The 18,015-nt window shown below is 41.3% G+C and overlaps 1 protein-coding gene across 1 annotated transcript in view; it reads left to right on the top strand.

Moving 5' to 3' along the window:
• ITPK1 (inositol-tetrakisphosphate 1-kinase) overlaps window positions 1–18,015 on the top strand; it is a 143,814-nt gene that overhangs the window by 13,833 nt on the left and 111,966 nt on the right. Inside the window, exon 3 of the mRNA XM_066188700.1 lies at window positions 17,140–17,164. Within this exon, the coding sequence (XP_066044797.1) occupies window positions 17,140–17,164 (25 nt within the window). The remainder of the gene's footprint in view (window positions 1–17,139; window positions 17,165–18,015) is intronic.

Below are 18,015 nucleotides of genomic sequence, written 5' to 3'. Positions count from 1 at the left end.
TTGGTGGGAACTGATCATGTTTGCAGATCACGGCCTAATCCAGCTCCCTATGAAGCTATTAGGGATCTCTGTAGTTGGATTCCTTGGGAACTGGATATTCTGAACTTGTGTTCAGATTTTTATTTTTTTATGGAAAGCCTGAGAGAGACTTGGGGTGGAATGGAAACTGTATTTGTTCATGTTGGCACGAGACTGATGGTGAACCTGGATCACCACATGGATTTCTTTCATTGGCTTGTTCTTGCCTTGTTGTACCATAGGTACTGACAGCAGGCACTTAAAAGATGTCATAGCTTGATAACAACCGTTGGTGGCCAAGAGTCAAAAATGTGGTAGGTAGTAATTAAACCATGCCGCCATGATGCCATTGAAAGTATGCTAGATGCCTGCTTGGCCCAGGGAAGCGGATGGTAGTGTAATTTGAAATTTGTTTTTGTAGGGCCAAGTATAGTATTTGAGTTTCCTGTTACTTGTTAGTGCTGTTGTCACCTTTTTTTATGTTGACTGATACACTGGTGTGAAAACTCCCTGGCAGAATAGGCTTCTAGCAGGCTTGCTTCTTGTGGTGAAACCTGAAACACCAAATGTTTGTTTCTGGAAATGTGCATGGTCCATGTGAAATCTCCTGGTTCCCTCTCCCTTTAATCAGAAGTAGATTATCAGTTGTTTAGGGCTGATCCAGGCAGAATGGACCAGCCTAGCTGTGCTGTTAATATTACAGTAAAAGTCTTGTGCTGGAGAATGTTTCTAGTTTAATATTTTTGGGTCTTTGAAACGGTAGTGCCTATGCGGGGCTGTTTTCAGCAGCTGCTTTGGCTTTGAGAGGATAATTTGTGGAGCCTTCTATAAGAGCAGGGATGAAGGTTTTCTTTCAGTAAAACTTGATCTCCTTTTGATGAAATAAAAACTATTAAAAGGCTAACTTTTTCTCTTTCTTTGTATGTCTGAAAAGTTTTTCCTTGGCTTTTTTCCTCCTCTCCAACATTTCAGGAAATTATTTATTTAAAATTCCTACTGTCTGTGTTGGATGCCTACAGGAACTCAGAATTATTTCTGCAAGGCAAATCTCCAAAAAACCTTAGAGGATGGCTTTTGCCTGTTGTACTGCAAATGTGCAGTTTGTCTTTGAGGGGTTTTTGAATCACGCTGCCCAGACAGCTTTGAAATATGAGCAGAGTGCTAGGTGTCTGTAGATGAGCTGGGAACAACGGAAATGTGTTTAAATCTTGATATCTTCCACATATTCCTTAGGATGGGAGTTGTACAGGGAGTTTCCAGATCAAGGAATACTCTCCTATCCAGGAGCTGAAGACCCTTGAATCAGACCTAGGGCTGGCAGCCAAAATAAGGTTGGCTTTTGGCTTAGTAGTAGCCTTCACTGTAACTTAAGTAAATTAGTGAATTTCCTAAAATACTTTTTCTGCCTGTCTGAAATAATACAAACCTGTTTGAATGCTGTTCAGTGACTGAACATGGCGTGTGCATTACTCATAGATCATTGGATCTCAAAGAAGAGCCCTCGTGTATATTCCTTTATCTTGTTATTTTTCAGTGGCTCTTGATTGTCATTTTGCTGTTCCAGCACATGGTTCAAAATTAAAAACTAAAGTTGTTAAAATTCGTCTCCTTATCATTGGTGATTTCTATAAAGAAATATCATTGGACCTAATTGTTAAGGATGCCAAGATGTTTTAACAATTTTAATTCACTCAACTACTGTTCTCTTTCAGACTTATTTAACTTATGAATGTTTTCAGTTCATATGCAGAGTAAGTTACTCAGTTTTTGCCGATCTTTCATCTTCTTGCATTGACTTTCCCAACTTGGTAATTTTAATTTGTGGTGAAAATAAAACTATGGTTTGAAAAGCAAAGAGGAGAGAAGGAGTCAGGAGGCTGTGTACCAATCGAGTGCCGAAGAGGCAGTGATAGTGATCAGGATTGTTTTCTTGCTTACATTTTGCTCTACTTGTGTGGCTGCCTGAGTTCCAAGAAGGCCCTTGTAATTCTGTAGAGCAAGTAGTTGTCATTTTCGAAGTGCACATGAAACCTGCACAGGAAAATGAAAACTGTGGAATCTGCATATAAATTTGAGCTTGAACATAAACCTGCTGAGGCTAATGGGAAAGTTTACCTAACACAGGAAGTTTGGAGAAAAAAAAAAGAAAAACCCTCCAAAGTAAGAGTCTTATTTTTCTTATAGCAGCTTATCTATGAAGGTGCTGTGTAACTTCTCTAGCTGTAAACTGAAAAAAAAAAAAAGAGAAAAAGAGGGAACTAATGACTTCTCCGAAGTTACTCGTTTTCTTTCACATCTGCATGTTGTTTACTGGGACTGGCTCTTCAGGAAGTCTGCACTCCTCTGTGTTTATTCTACACAGTTTTGCTTGTATTAAACATCTGAAAGGCTCAAATGATGGGCTGCTTGCGGGTCGTATCAGCCATGGTAACAGCTTGGTTTTGTCATGCTTATTTAAAAATTAAAACATCAGGTATGGTCTGCAGTCTTTTTTTCTAAAAGACGCTGCTGTTCACCCTTGTACCAAGAAATTATTTTTTTCCTTCTATATGAGGCCTGGATCTCCTAGGAGATTTGAAGACTGCATAGTTATTTTCTGAAATACAGGATCATTTGATGCATCTTCTGAAATGGTCTTTGAGAAATAGCAACATACCTCTTTCCAGTGACCAGCAAGCAGCACACCACAGTGTTTCAGTTTTCCCTTACAGGTGAGGATGTAGTAGTGTGAATCTCTGGCCTCAGATCCCATCCTAACAGTGAAAGTGGAGCAGTGTAATCTAAACACTCCCAAGTGGAAAAAAAGGGGCCAGTTAATTTGCTTCAGAAGAAGGTCAGTACTTTAAGGTGAGCTCTTGTGTGTCAGTTGTCTCAGTGACAGGACTGAAAACAGTATGTCTGCAGACCACAGTGTGTTCAGGTAATCTTTGGGTATGTGAAGTTTTCAAGGAATGCTCTCACAGGAAAGAATAAAATGCTAAACCAGGATGGAACCTTTATAGACTACAAGGCCCTGTGCCTCCACCTCTGGCTTTTCAAATGGACAGCTGTGAGCCATATCTAGGAAAGAAGATGGATATGGCAGTCAGAGTGGGCTGCCTGCTGTGATGCTCTGAGCTGGTCTGAGCGCCCTTTCTAATCTGATACAAGGGTCATGCATGTACTTAAGTTGGGATGCTGTTTCTAAATCTTCTGAAGAAAGTTCTTGTTGAGCTGTCCTGGTGTGAGACTATTTTTTTTCACCATGATACCATGTGGGTTATTTGTGGACAAGTACTGGCTTCTGAAACCGCATGTTTGCATCAGGGAAAGGAGATCCTTACTGTCTGTGTTCTTATTTTATACTCAGACTGGCAGTGTGCCATAGATTTCCCATGCTGTTAATCTGTTGGAGGGTGCATTTCTGGTCTCTCTCCCTTGTTTCTCTAAGGTATGATTTTTTTTTAGTCATTTGTTTGTTGGGTTTTTGTTTGGTTTTTTTGTTGTTTTTTCAAGGAGGAGATTTAATTGTGGTCTTTTTCTTTTGGCTTTGTAAATCCTTTGAAAGAACTTCTGTATGGTCCCACTTGTATTGAAGAAATTATGTAAGGGAAAGCTGTGACTGGGTGCCAGGGAAGTTTAAGTTAGGCATTAGGAAGAAATTCTTCACAGAGAGGGTGATTAGATACTGCAGTGGGCCGCCCAGGGAGGTGGTGGAGTCATCATCCCTGGAGGTCTTTAAGGAATTCCCTAGTCTAGTTGACATGGTGGCCTTCAGTCATAGCTTGGACTTGATCTCAGAGGTCTTTTCCAACTGAATTGGTGCTGTGATTCCATGTGTGATTTGCAGCTGTGTGGTAAGTGGTAAAGGGCTGCTAGAGTAGTTTGCATTCCGGGTGGGGTACTTGGTGGTGGTACTAGCCCACTGTCCAGCTAATCCAACTATTGTCTTGAGCATCTGAAGAGAAGCGATGAAATTCACGATCATTGTTGCTATGCAGGTACCAGTTTATGGCAATGTCCAAAATGCTCACTGATGTTCAGACACTTGCTGTTGGTTTTTTTGGGTGTGAAAGATATGATGGTCCTAGCAGGTGTCTTTCTCTTTCCCCCAAGACTGCCATGCTGTGGAGGATAGGAAGGAGAGCGCCACAGGTGCCACCTTGTCTTATCTCACTGGTGTGAGAGCAGCAGGGATGGTTGCAGTATTGCAGTGCCCTCCCAGGCATGGGCTGTGGAGGCTGAGGGCTCTTTAGCTGGCTGTCTTTGGGTCCCAGACTGCACAGGTGTCACATTCAGGGTTTCTAATAACAGAAAATGAAGGCAGTGGGTGCTGCAGGATGAACATGGAAGGACTCAAGAGGAGTTCCTTCCTTTTGTGTGGATTATAGGATAGATGGACCTTTGGGGGGAGGTGCAGACATAGCCAGGGTAACTGTTGAGCCTGTGGGATGCAGCTAGTGGAAGCCTTGGTGACCCAAGTGAGAGCAGTGGGGTGGGTGAGAGAGTAAACAGCACCATCAGTTAAAGTGAGGGGCAGCATGAGAGACAGAGGTTACAGTCCTAGCCTCCTGTCCCTGAAATGGGTTTTGATTGAGGCACTGATGGAACTCAGTATGTCCTCCTCAGAGGCTGCAGTTTTAAAACCCATCTAATATAAAACCTCTCCACTGGAAAACTGAGTTCTAACTTTAGCTCTTTAAAAATACCTTTTTGTCTGGATTTATAGAAGAAATACAAGCTTCTGTTATGTGTGTTAAGAGTCAATAATAGCAAGCTTCATAGCCACAGCTTCTATTGCCTGTATCTTCCGAGCATGTTCATCATCAGTGGAGGTGTTTGCTACTTGACAGCATAAGCATGTCCTGCCTACTTACGCTACTAGAAAGGTGCAAGACCAGTGATGTTTGCCTTGGTGCCATTAAATTACAGCACAAGAATTGTATGGCTGTAGGTAAATAGAGACATTAGATCTTGAGCAAGCCTAGTGCCAAGGCAGTGGTAAACTTTCAGGAAAAAATGAAAAGAAACTTTCTCTTTGGTGTTATGTTCTCTCTAGTTCTTTCTTGTGTATGAGCAGGGGGAGAAATTTAATGGCAAGTGTAGCACACATGTTGTCTTTGGAATCATCTGCAAGCAGTTTACTGTAAGATAAGATGCAGGACTTCGTGGGTTAGGGCCTTAGTTATAGTGGCATATTTTACATAGAATTACTTGAAAAAGAAGTATTCCTGCTTTTAACAATATTAAAATTCTGTTTTGTTTTCACATAAGGGCTTATTCATTCTTTCTTAGTTCATAGCCTTAAATGGCCAAAAATGCAGTTTTACATTTTTTTTCTTTCATTTCCCAACTGCTTGTCTGTAGGCTTGGTTTTTTTTTCACTAGTGATGTGAGTAGAGAAGTCAATTTTCACCAGGGAAAGTCTTCTGTAAAAAGTCTAGGTGTGACTTTACTAGGATTTTTCTAAGGAGGACACCACAATGTGAAAAGAGTTGAATCATAATTAAATGATCTTTTACCTTTTAAGTGTCACTTCTGACTGAATGTGCTGAAGACAGACAGGGACATAAATGAAGCTGTAGTGTACCTCTGCAAGCAGGGTCTGTGGTTTGAAAGTGCCCTGGAGCACTTGGCTGTTGTTGTAAACTCCATTGGAAATTAGTAATTGGTACTCTAGGTATTATGTCTGACCAATATGTAGGTCAGTGCTTTTGTCGGTTCAGAAAATTTGCTCTTTACTGCTTTACACTGGAATGGTCTTCTCTTAAAGCCAGGCCTTGAGAGAGGGTTCTGCTGCAATATCAAGGCTGGCTGTGGTGCTGTTGGACTGCCCTGCTGGGCTGTTGTCAGCTGTGCTGGCTGGTCTGCAGCCTTCCAGGTCTGAGAGCTGTGGGATGGGAGATGTTTGGCTGGTGTCTGCCTTGGGGCAGTGGTGTGGAGACGTGCAGGCCAGGCTGGAGGAAGATTTTTAATGCAACATGGATGTTGATGCTACAATTCAGATGGAGGGAAAAATGCAGGTGTTTAGATTATTCTTGCAAAAATGTAAGTAACTTGGCGATTTTTAAAATTTTATCTGGAATCTAGAGAAGATAATTAGGGGTGATGTAGTAGGGGGGAGTGGTCCAAATAATGTGGCAGTTTACAATCTTCAAGTGGAATGATTTTGAAGAGGAATGTTTTTGCTAAATTTGATTAGCTTTTGCCCTTAATTAAGGTGATGCCTGTCTATTTGGCCCCTTAGACTGTGTGCTGACCAAGCACAGAACCCTGCCAGTCCATCTAGGCAGATAATACCCACCCAGCACAAGAGTGAAGTCAGCAAGGCTGAGCAACTGTGTGCTAGGGGGTTACGTAAAGCTGGGTGTGTAGCAGCCTCCTTCACTGTGAAACACAGCTGACTGCAGGGATCTGATGTGCAAAGAGCTGTGAAAACATGCTGCCAGGGAAAAAGACTTCATGGGATAAGAAATCCTGCCATTGCAGATAGATGTGCTAGTGGAGTGTAAAAGCAGACACTTGTTCAAGGATTTTCTTTTCTCCTCACAAACAAGAATTCGTGAAAATATTCTGAGCAGTTTTTTTTTATTATTATTTACTAAGAGATTGAGAGGTAAATGTGTACATTTGCAAATTTTAGTAGTATAACATAGTTTAGTCATTTTCATTAACCATTACTTGGTAACTCAAGTAACAGCAAATGGGATGAAGAAAAGTCATATTACTTATAGTTCAAAGCTCTAAGACATTCAGAATTTTTGATGTCATTTGAAGCTGTTACTTAATGCAGATTTTTTTCTTATGTATAATGATTTTTCAAGTTCTTTTATGTATTTTGGAGTTAAAACAGTTTGAAAGTTGTAACAAGTCCTTCTCCTTTATGTTGATTATACCTCCAATTAACCTGTGATGTAATTCAGGCAGTATCTTTGAGGTGATCCTGTATATAACACTGTTGAATGTGAAAGCCCTAAAGAGAGAACATGGGGTGCATCCAATAATGAGCAATGTGGAAATCAGTCTGAAACAGCAGAGGAGTGGGCAGCTTCTCCTTGCCTTGTGTTGTGCAGTCACCTATAGGCTTAAAATCCCAGTGCGTGGTACAACGGCATCTCCACAGTGCTTATCTCTTGTGTCTACAAACAAAAGAAGTGAGCAAGAGAAAATGACTTTTCAATGGAGATTTGTTCTGTGACCATGTGTAATCAAACATTTAATAAACTGCTTGTATTTTTCTTTCTAATTAGTTGCTGCCAATTATTGGGATTGAAGGGTGAATTTCAGGGTGGAGACGAACAAATCTGACCCAGAGGAAAACAACTGACTGCTACTGTGCCTTTGTGTGACTGCCTCTCCAAATCCCTCTCAAAAGCTGGATCAGCTGTTTATATGTCTACCCCCTTAGTGATGATAATGATAATTTGGTAGATTAGAATAGAAATGCAGTTTTTCCTTTTCCTGTAAGAGGAATTTATGTTATCTTTAAAAGTCATCGGCATGTTGTGATTACAGCAGTCTTGTAACGGGGAGGGGCAGGTACCAGAGAAGTCCATAAAGGGAAGCAAATGTAAAAGATGCTGCTGAGCTGTTGGGCTAAGGCTTTTTTTTCTGAGAGGGAGAAGTAGGGTATGAATAACAGCTCAGGTACAAGGTAGGATTCAGCTTGTTGAGGCAGCTTCTAGAAAATCGAGGGGGCCCAAGAAATTGTCTGGCTCTCCCAGTTATGTGGTATAGCAGACTTACCAGCAGATCTGAATCTGGGCTAAAGCAGAGTCTGGTTAGAAAATGTAATAGCGTTTGGGGAGTTGTGTATCAGCTCCTGCATGCGCTGGCCAAATTTGGAAAAGTTGTCATCTCAAAACACATGTGTTCAGTCACTGATGGAAACGATGGGTGTAACAGCTGCTGTCTAGGCTAAGTCAAGAAAAAAAACAAGGCTGGGATTAATTTAGAGGGCCCTCTGTGTTTGTGTGTACCCCAGCATCAGTCAGAGAGAGAGGAGCAGCAACATATGCCATGGAAGGTCAGGGATGTGGGAGACAGCAAGGCACGTGCTGTGGGTATTGGGTCAAGGCCGAGCTCTGAAGGGATCTCTTGGGCAAATGTCACGCCTGCAGAAGGGCTGAAGCTGTCCAGAAAAAGAATGTTTGGTTCACGGAGATGGGATGCTGTAAATTTCTTGCAAGCGAACAGGATTTGCATTGAACTTCTGCCTTTATCATTCACTGCACCTTTCAGAAAGATTTAGGTTTTTCTTACAGCTTGGATAAAAACCAGGCAGTATTTGTGGTTCATGATTTATCAGAGGGTGGGTTTTTTTCCTCTGACTGCCCTGTTAACAATCCAGTGAAGAAAACAAGAAAATGGGTTTTCTGGCAAACCTATACGTATTTTTATATATATACACACAGCCCTATATATACCTATTCCTGCTCAAAGATTTAGGTGTATTTCTGTGAGCCTTCATGGTCTATGTTGCCTTGATATTAAGAAGTTGGCAGTGGTGCCTTGTTCAGGATGTTGGATTTCCAGCTCCTCAAACTGCAGCCCTATCCAATGAGATCAATGGAAAACTGTGTTCTCTTACCTAAGCATTTTTGCTCAGGGTGTGTGTGTTGGGTTTTTCTTTTATTTATTCTTTTTGATCCCCACCCCAATTTTCACATAAGATATTAAAGATTATTCTGTATGCTTTATAATAAAGCATAAATATTTACTTGCTGCCTCTCCATTTAGATACTTTTTATTGTAAGGACCATACTCAAATATTGCATGTTGCAGAAATTTTATTTCATTCCCAGGATCATGGGTAGTTGGTGTAGACCATGAAGAAATTCATTGCAGCACCATCAAATGCTCTATCCTATTGCTTCTCAGGGAAGTCGGCCACATGTCAACAAATGGAATATTTTCAAACAGTGTGATCATCACTTGGTGGAACCCAAGCTTTCATTTTATTATGAACCTGTCTAGTGAGGCTTCCAAATAAAGTAAAATCATTTTTCTTTGATCTATGTTGATGTAAAATTGAGCAGAAGAATCAGTTACAGTGGAGAAAAATTCTCATTATTGGTATTGGCATCTGCATCTGTTCAAATGGAGAAAAGCAATTTGATTCACATTTATTTAATTTGTACTGTGTATTTTCGGCTGAACTTTTTCCTCTCAAATAAAGTACCAGACTGCAGAAGTGCACTTCTCAGATTCTAAGTGCTTTTCTCTTTTCCACTGCCATGGCTCATACAGTGTTTGGGGAAGCTGCATAGTGAAATAAAGGTGAAATCTAGTTTCAGATGATACTGAGCTGTTTTTAACCAGCGTTTTATTTGGGGCTCAACCAGCCAGTCTTCTTTAAAATAACAGCTGTATCCATAAGTGCCCCAAAATAAAGGCTGAAGCTTGAAATGCATCTCAGACAAAACAGAAGCTGACTGGATGAGTTATGTGAGCCTGAACTGATGCAGAGTTTGAAGGGAAAAGCTTTCTAGGGCTGCTAAACCTTTGCATGGATGTCCTTTTATAACCTGATCATTATTTGTGCCAGTGTGTTTATCTGGCCACAGTAACTTCCCTGCACAGGCTCCTGTTAATGGTTATGTCTGTGAATCTGTGGCTCATTCCAGTTCTGTAGAGGAAAATTTGTTCCTTGCATATGCAAACAGTGGTCACTTGGTGAGTGTAAAACACAAGAAATCACAAGAGTTCTCAAAGGTGATGAAACTTAAGGGAGTCTTGGTGACTGACTTGTACAGTGCCAAAACACAATCCCTTATGGAGAGGAAAAAAAGAGTTACAATCAGGTTTCTTCAATGAGCAGGCATGCTAACTTTCTCTTGTTTGTATAATGAAGTTTTGCACAAAGAAAAAAGCCCCAGACGCCCATATATCTTACTTGAAGCCTGCCTAGAGATGAATAAACTCATTTTTGCATGGCAACTTGCTGAACTTAAATACGTCTGTAATTTCTGCCAAAAAAAATGTCCAATCTCTTTGAGAGATCCAAGAAATGAAAAAAAATTTGCATATTGCACATTTCTTATGCATGTCTCAGTGGGTGTCTGGCCTCTATAAAAACTCCCCAAAGGCTTATTCAAGGCTGTTTTCCAAAGTCTTGGAAAGTTGCAAAGGGTATACAGCCTTTGGTTTCAGATTTAGTAGATTAAAAGCCATTTCTAGATGAAAGCTGACTGGGCAGACATGCCTTTCTCTGTGTACCCCTTGGCTTTAGCAGAGTGGAGGTGTGCATTTGTTTTCCCTTGTGGTGTGCAGGAGATCCACAGAACCTGCAGCACCAGCCTAGGGCCCGGCAGAGCCTCTCCTTACTGGCCATACTGAACTGGTGGTCTTTGTGCAGTGAGGATGAGAGCAGCTGAAGCTTCTTCTCAGAACATCAAGGCACATCTCCAGTTTAGAGATAAAGATGTCACATGGGACAGTGCCAAATACTTTGCACAAGTCCAGATTGGTGGCATCAATTGCTCTTCCTTTAGCCACTGTATTTGGCAGGTATAATTTACTAGCGGTTCTCAATCACTTCTGTATATTCAAGTGTCTTAGTATAAAATTTCTAGGAGGATCTGTACCATGGTCTTGCTGGGACGTCCTCTGTGAGAATCAGAGTTTGTGAATATGAGGCTGTTCCTATCTGTCTACACAGACAGGGCCTCATGTGCTTGGTCTCCCTGGTCAGGTGGCCTGTGTCACCTGTGCTGACCCATAAGCTCTCGGTGTGCTCCTCATCTGTTCCCAGGCTGAGCTCCTTGCACTCCAGCTGGTCACTGACATGTAGAGGGTGACTCCCTTGCTCAACCTTCCTAAAGAGCTGGTATCCTCCATTCCAACTCTCCAGTCACAGGAAACCTTCCACCATGTTCATACGTTTCTAGAAGCCTCTAATAGCTTCTACAGTGAGAGTGTTATATATAAAGATGAATACCATGTCTGTCCCTGGAAGAGACATTGTCTTCTGCCTTGTGATTCTGCTGCCTCTTCTCAGGTCTCTTTGAGCCATCACTGGTGTCTCTTGACCTTAGAAAGACTTTTAAAAGGGATGGGTCATGTGTTTGCTTTCTGCATATTAAGGGTCATATTAACATTGGGGTGACTGGGGTCATGGGGAGACAAAGAGAACAGGGAGCAGAGAGGACATGTGGGCTCTTTGCAGTGCTTAAGGAAGCAAGCAGTTTATTGAAGCCAAAGGATGATGCTAGAGCAATTTAGTCTGCAAGTTTGAAGGACTCTGACCTCTGGGAAATTAACATCTTGTAATGGAAGATAGAGTTCCAAAACAGCTTGGTTTGAAGGTGGTTTTTAATAAGGTTATAAAGAGATCATGTGGCGTGGCTGCTTGCCATAGCTGGGAACTGGATCTGATAATGTCTGGTAGGGTAAGCCTATGGCTAAAGGCTGAACCCTGCCCAATTGCTTATAATTGTCATGAGGTAGTAAATCCATCTCTGAATGTCTGGTAGGATGAATAACTCATTGCCTTTAATAATTTTTCTGTGCAGCTGTTAATCATTCCTTCTTCCCACTGATAATTTTTCAGGGTTTTTTTTCCTCTCAAAAGACTGTGTGATTAAAGGTTTTCTGTCCTTGCTGGGAAAGTAGCGAGTCGAGGCTCCCAGAACCCGGGGTCACTAGTTCCAAGAAAAGAGTCTGGCAGAGCTCAGCAGCACTGATCCATCTTAAATGCCTAGTTTAAAAAGAAAACAGATTCTTTTAAGTTTGTATTGACTGGCTTTATGGTTTTTATAACTTGGGATACACAGATTTTATTTCCACACTAACTGGGTTTTTTTAGTGCTGAAATTAGTAGCCCTGTAATGTTTCATTAAACAGACTGAAACTTTGTCTTAATATTTAGTGACTAAAGGCAGTTTATTTCCTTTAGTTACTGCTTGCAGTGCCTGCTTCTTTCTTTCACGGCTTTTTCCTCCTTTCTGCTTGAATGTCTGAAGCATTGATGTTTGATGCTTCACTTTGTCATTGCTTTTTCAGCATAAGGGGTTTGTGGGTTTCCAGCTGTATCTTTGCTGTGAAATGCTGGTGAATGTTTGTGTGTGTTATACTGGGAATTCATGGCAGTGCAGGTGAATACCAGAGTGAGGCTGCTGCTGCTCTACCAAGATCCTCTCTTATTTTCTAGTCCCTTTCAGGGCACTTGATACAGCACTCTTAAGACTCATTTTTATGGCTGTAAATGGGATGATATAAGGCTTTGAAGATGTGGAGAACGTTAGATGGTTCTACCAAATTTCATGTGTCAAGGGGGTGGTGGTGGGAAAATCACTTATGGTGTTGTAGCATCTGATGTATGAGGGCTCCTATTACTTGGACCATTCCCTGGTTATACTAACAAGGGAAAAAATGCACAAGTATGACTGCCTTCTGTGGGGTTTTATCCTACTTGAAAGGTCTTCCATGACAGCCCAAAGTCTTGGGTTTTTTTCAGCCCACCTAAAGAGCACTAAGAGTTTGAAGTGAAATGTTTTCTGTCCTGTACTACATTATCTGTACCTACCAGACTGTAAAGGTGCGCTCTATTGACATTCTTCTTTGGATCTATGATGCTTTACAGACTGAGGAAATTGAGAACTCCCTCCCCCAAATCTCAACTTTTGATCCATTTCAAACATAAAACCTTCCAAAATACAGATCAGTGGGGAAAAGGTAAGTGTAGTTGGGTATAAATTAGTAAAAATAACTGGTTAATTGCCTGCTTGATATTCTTTGTGCAAAAAACCAAACCACAAAAGGTCCACCTGTTAAAGCTGAGTCTTGCCATGTTTCAGATGCCCTCAGGTAATGTCCATGTGCACTGAGGGCTGTGGCTGTGAGCCGAAGCCCCAGGACAGTGAGCACCCCAATATTGGAGTTGCTGCTTGTGTTGCTTGATGGACAATAAGGTGGAATCCATCAGTGATGAAAAATAATAAAAGCAAGGATTATCACGAATATTTCATTAAAAATATGCAGAGTGTTCTGCTGATGGAAAAGCTAAGGCAATTGAACTGAGCTTGCCTTTATGCCATGAGGGGAAATGGGCTGTCCACAAGGTCGTGGCTGTCCAGTATTGGCTGGTTTTCAGTGTGGTGGAAAGTCTTAGTGGCTGCAGGTTTTTGCTCTGATGCATTAATATTTATAAGCTCCCTTTGATGCCAGTGTATTGCGTTTCTGTGAAGATGCCCTTTTAAATATTAAAGCAATACATTATTATTAATTCCTTTATAATTATCATTATTATTATTATTTACTAATTCTTTACATGGGAAATTTTTGAAGTGATATCTGAGAAAATTAATTTCACTGCATGTACAGTAGAAAGATTGCCTTTTACTTTTGAAATTGTAAATTCCATTTGACATTTTTCAATCTGTCATGCAGACTATAGAGCAAAAGAATTTGTTTAATTTACCCATGACTACCATATACAACCTGATAATAATTTTTTCTCTTTTAACTGTCATTCACTATGATATTCAGGTCCTAGATGCTGTGGGGAATTAGTCCAAACTGTTTACTTTGAGTGTTAAAAAACCCCCAATCCCAACCCCAAAAGCCATCTATTCTACATAGTTTGAGGCTCTACATATTTTGAGGCTGTGGTAAAACATCAATTTTAGGACATTGATTAATGTGCTTTTAGTAACTTGATATTGAATTCTTCTTTAAATCCATACATCATTCCAACTTAAACATTAAGTCAACTAGCATGGTAATTATTTTAATTGCTATTGCTTACAAGGAGGCTTGCATTATCCAGTAGAGTTGTCCAGTGGTTTCAGGTGTAGAACTAATAAGTTGGAACAAGCTTTTGGGTTTTATTTGGTATTGCAGGCTAATGCAGCAGTTACTTAAATGGTTCTGTTTTTCCTGTAGGTGTTGTAGTGTGTAGATGATCTTTGAAATTAAATGTATTTTTAAATTAATGACCTCTGGGAATGTAGTTTAGAACTGACCATTTTCCAAATGTCTGTTCAATGAAAGTGAACAGATGCAGTCTGTCTTTGGCACAGCTGAGCTGCCTCTTTAGAGGCAGAAGGGAAATACAGCTAATAATGACCTTTCTTTTCTCGTCAGAAAGAGAGATTTGTCAGGAGGCAGCTAGGCAAGCTGGGAATGGGAGCCCTTCCCCTGGTAGGCAGTGGCTCACTTTCAAACTGCATGGGAAGCTAGAAAGTCATGGACAGCACCATGAGGTGCACAAGAGTAGTGGTCAGTTTGCCAGGTGAAACAGCCATCCCATCCTGTCCTGTCAGTCATGCCCTGCCTGTCCTCTGCTAAAGAAACAGCCCAAAAGAATGTACAGGAGAATTGTAGGATGTATTTTTCTTACTGGCTTTTTAAAGCACAATAGGAAGAAGTGGTAACTGGTCCACGGCTCTGTCAGACTCCCAGCACAGTTCATTCAGCAACTGTCTTGTCTCCGTTGTGTGTCCTGCACAGGCAACCCCTTGTTGGGAATTATGGCCCACAGTCTGCTTTGATTGCTCTCTGTTTACTCCTTTTTTTGAAGGTCCTAGAGTTTCTTGTGCATAGGATCAGCTTTCTTTCCATGCCTGACCCTAAGCCCTTTCCCAGGTGACGTAAGGCAGTTTGTGTGGTTAGATGGTATTGTGTGCTTGGTTACATAAGGGATGTCTTGCTGCCCTGAGCCTGCAACTGTGACCTGCCTGGCTGAAAAGCCTGGAGTCACTGGCTTTGGAAATCTTCTGGGCAGAGAATCAGCTAATAACAAAACTGAGGTGCGTGGTGGCTTGACATCCTGGTTGTTTGGATACTTCTTGTTTTTAAAATAACTTATTTTCAAATGATGATATTTTGGTAGAGGATTTTTTCCCAAATTAACTAGTCCTCAAAATGCTTCTATCGTTTCTTTTCCCCTGGGTTTAAGTAGAAAAAGTTCTCATATTTCAGGTAACAAAAAGAACATCCTGCTCCCCTCTGAAAAGGGGAAGACCAGCCTACAAGCCAGCCTTGGTAATAGCTTCCTTCTTCCTGTACCTTTTTAAACATGTGTGGCATTGTACCTAAGAGCAAGGACCCCTTCTTTCCCTGCCTGTGTGCTGTTCTGGCTTCTTCCCCTCTGCTGGGACAGTGCAGTTGGTTTCAGTAAGTCCCAGAAAATTTGCGAAGTGCATTTTGGGAGGAGATTACGGAAACCATGAGGACTGATTCTCTCTTGGATGGCTTTGGCACCCAGCTCGTGAATATTTATCTTCCTCCAAGTAGAATAAAGCTTATTCAGTGTGTACGTAGGCATGACAAGAAATGCAGCTTTTGCCATCAGCCACTGTCCTTCCGGGGACTCTGGTGCAGTTTTGACTGAAGCCTGGTGTATTTCCATGGTAGTTCTGAGTTGTTCTGTTTACTCCAGGACAGACACAGCAAAAAATGTTTGATTATTTTAAGTTTTAGCTTACAATACTTGAAATGCTTCTGAGTAGTCTGCTGCCCTGATTTACAAAACAGCATTCCCCACCTAATTTTTCCCATTTTTCTTGCTTAGCTCCGTAAAAATCACGGTTTCAACAATTTGGTTATTAACTCTTTCTCTACAAGACTTACATTTTCTTCTCACCACAGAGTTGGAGCCTATCTGACCAGCCTCAGGTGATGATCTGCAGTAGTGCTTCCCACACCATAATGACAGTATATTAATCACCCGCCACTTGCAGTTACTATTATCTGCAAGAGGGCTTTGAAATTCTTTGCAAGAGGTGCTTGGTTTCATTTTCTCTTTTATTTCCTTTCTGAGCTCTCACAACAGGCTCTCTCCTGTGCATTGAATGCTGCTTCTAGGCCAGAGAGACTCCAGACTGGTAAAGTGGAAGAGGGGACAATTTGTGTCATAGATGCTGATTGATCGCCTGTCCCTTTGGGCATCTTTGTAATGGCCTCCCAAAAGAAAGACTTACTGTATTGGGTGGAAAACTGGAGGAGCCATTGTGTATTCAGCACTGTGCAGCGTTTGTGGCTATGGACAACAACACAGGCACTCTTAGATAGAAAAGCACTGAGGGCAGAGTTAGGCGGTCCTCTTCTATGACCTCCCCAAAAAAGGGGCTTTGATTTTCACATACGGGGCAAGTGGGAACAAGGAAGAGAGATTCCTGTCCTGTGCTTGCTGAGGCTTCTCATTTTAAAGTTAAATTTCCTATGTCTTCAAAGTGAGGAGAATATTCTAACTTACTTAAATAGCCTGCATGTATTGGGAGGAGGGCATGGAGCAGGAATGGCTGGGCTTTGTGCCAGGGTTTCAGTTCTTCTCTCAAGACTAGTGCAGAAGTGATTTGTTTTGCTTGATAACTTGTCAAAGGCAGTGACTGAGCATTGTCTGACTGCATGTACCTGAATCTCAATTTTCATACCAGCAGAGTAGACAACTGTCTCTACAGATCTGCCTAAGCTGGCTCTACCAATTGCAGTTCTCAGCATTCTGGTGTATAATTCATAGGCCTCTCCAGTCTCTCATCCCTGGCAATTCAGGATCACTGGAAAGAGTCTCCATAAGGCCAGAGGCTTGGGTCTTTCTGATAAAGCCCAAGCATTTGAACTGTGCTCTTGAAGGAATCAGACTGACTGCAAATCTTTGAACTGAAGTCCAGGGTAGCATCCTGTGTACCAAGATGATGGCAGTAGAATAAGGGTAAATAAGAGGATAAATGGCTGCAAGGTTCTGTGCTCCTTTTCCCTGACATTTATATGCGTATCTTTTATTCAAAATAAGAGATCTGTCAGGCATGCAGAATGTGGTGTGGTGCAATTTGCACACTCTGAGGGCAGATGAGAAATGAAAAGCAAACTAGATCTAATTAAAATTGAGATGCTCCTTCCCTAATATCAGCCACTTCCTACCTGTGCTCACCTGACAACCCTATCATTCCCAGCACTGCAGCTGCTTAGTATTCATCTTGGGTTACTTCTGGAGCCATGATTCAGAATCTGCCAAAGTGCTTCCGAGACAGGGAATGAAACTGAACAAGTGCTTTCCTGAATTTGAATCAGGTTATTAGTGCAGATTTTTATTGTTTGCGTTCTAGTATGAAGCAGTGCTTTTCCATTAGTTTTTGTTTTTACATTTTCCCCACACATTTCCTACACTAACCTTACCTTTTTTTTCTTCCTTTTTTTCAGGAAAAGAGGCGTAGAAGTAGTACAGGTGAGTAAAAGCTCTATTTTCCTGTAAAGAAGGCTTACTGATTTTAAATGCTGTCATTTGGATGCCAATATGACCTGGGCTTAATGGTTTTTCTTTCCATTCAGTTCTTTATAACAGATAGTGCTTTTGGAAAGACAGGATTCCCCTTTTCTGAAGCATGTGTAAAGCCCACATGCAGTCCAGCTTAAAAGGTGCCCTAGTGAAAGTGGGAATGCAGTTAGGCTTGTGTCTGTCAATTAATAAGATCTGATAGTTGATTTGGTGATGTTACTCTTTTAATTGCATTCACAGGCAGTCAAGCTTAACAGAAACAGGATCTGCCCTTTGAAAAAAAAGCTATGGCAGAAAGAATGTTCTTGTAACCCAGTGAGCAGTGAAATGATACTAAAGTGCCTTCAAGTTGTGGCCCATCTGCAGATAAGTTCAGGTGTTGGCGACATTTGTTCTTTCTTGGGTCTGAATGGTCATATTTCACACAAGATGTTACTTAAAGGATGGTGTCAGCTTGTGAAAGGAATTACCTTACCTGTCAGCTGTAACATAGAACACTATGAGCCCTAAAAAGATGGAAGGGGAAGCATTCTCTTTCTGGCTTACTTTGTGTGCTTAGAAGAGCTGTATGTCATATGTTTCAGTCTTGCTGATACTTACCTGGTGCTCGTTTTGAACCCTGAAGTGGTGAGTTCCGCACTTCGTAAAACAGAGATGAAACTGCCTCAATAGAGGTGACAGAAGAGAGAGGAGTAATTGAGGTTGCTCTCAAATCCATGTGAAAGGTGCTTCTGAACACCAGCAGGGAGCAGGAGAAAAGCACTTAACAAAAAATAAATTGAAAAATCAGGCCATGTTAT

Source organism: Chamaea fasciata, unplaced genomic scaffold (assembly GCF_029207755.1).
Source record: "Chamaea fasciata isolate MVZ Bird 193981 ecotype frontalis unplaced genomic scaffold, bChaFas1.0.hap1 SCAF_7, whole genome shotgun sequence".
NCBI classification, from domain to species: domain Eukaryota; kingdom Metazoa; phylum Chordata; class Aves; order Passeriformes; family Sylviidae; genus Chamaea; species Chamaea fasciata.
Note: the sequence above shows the minus strand (reverse complement) of the source record. Positions and strands in the feature narration are given on the sequence as shown.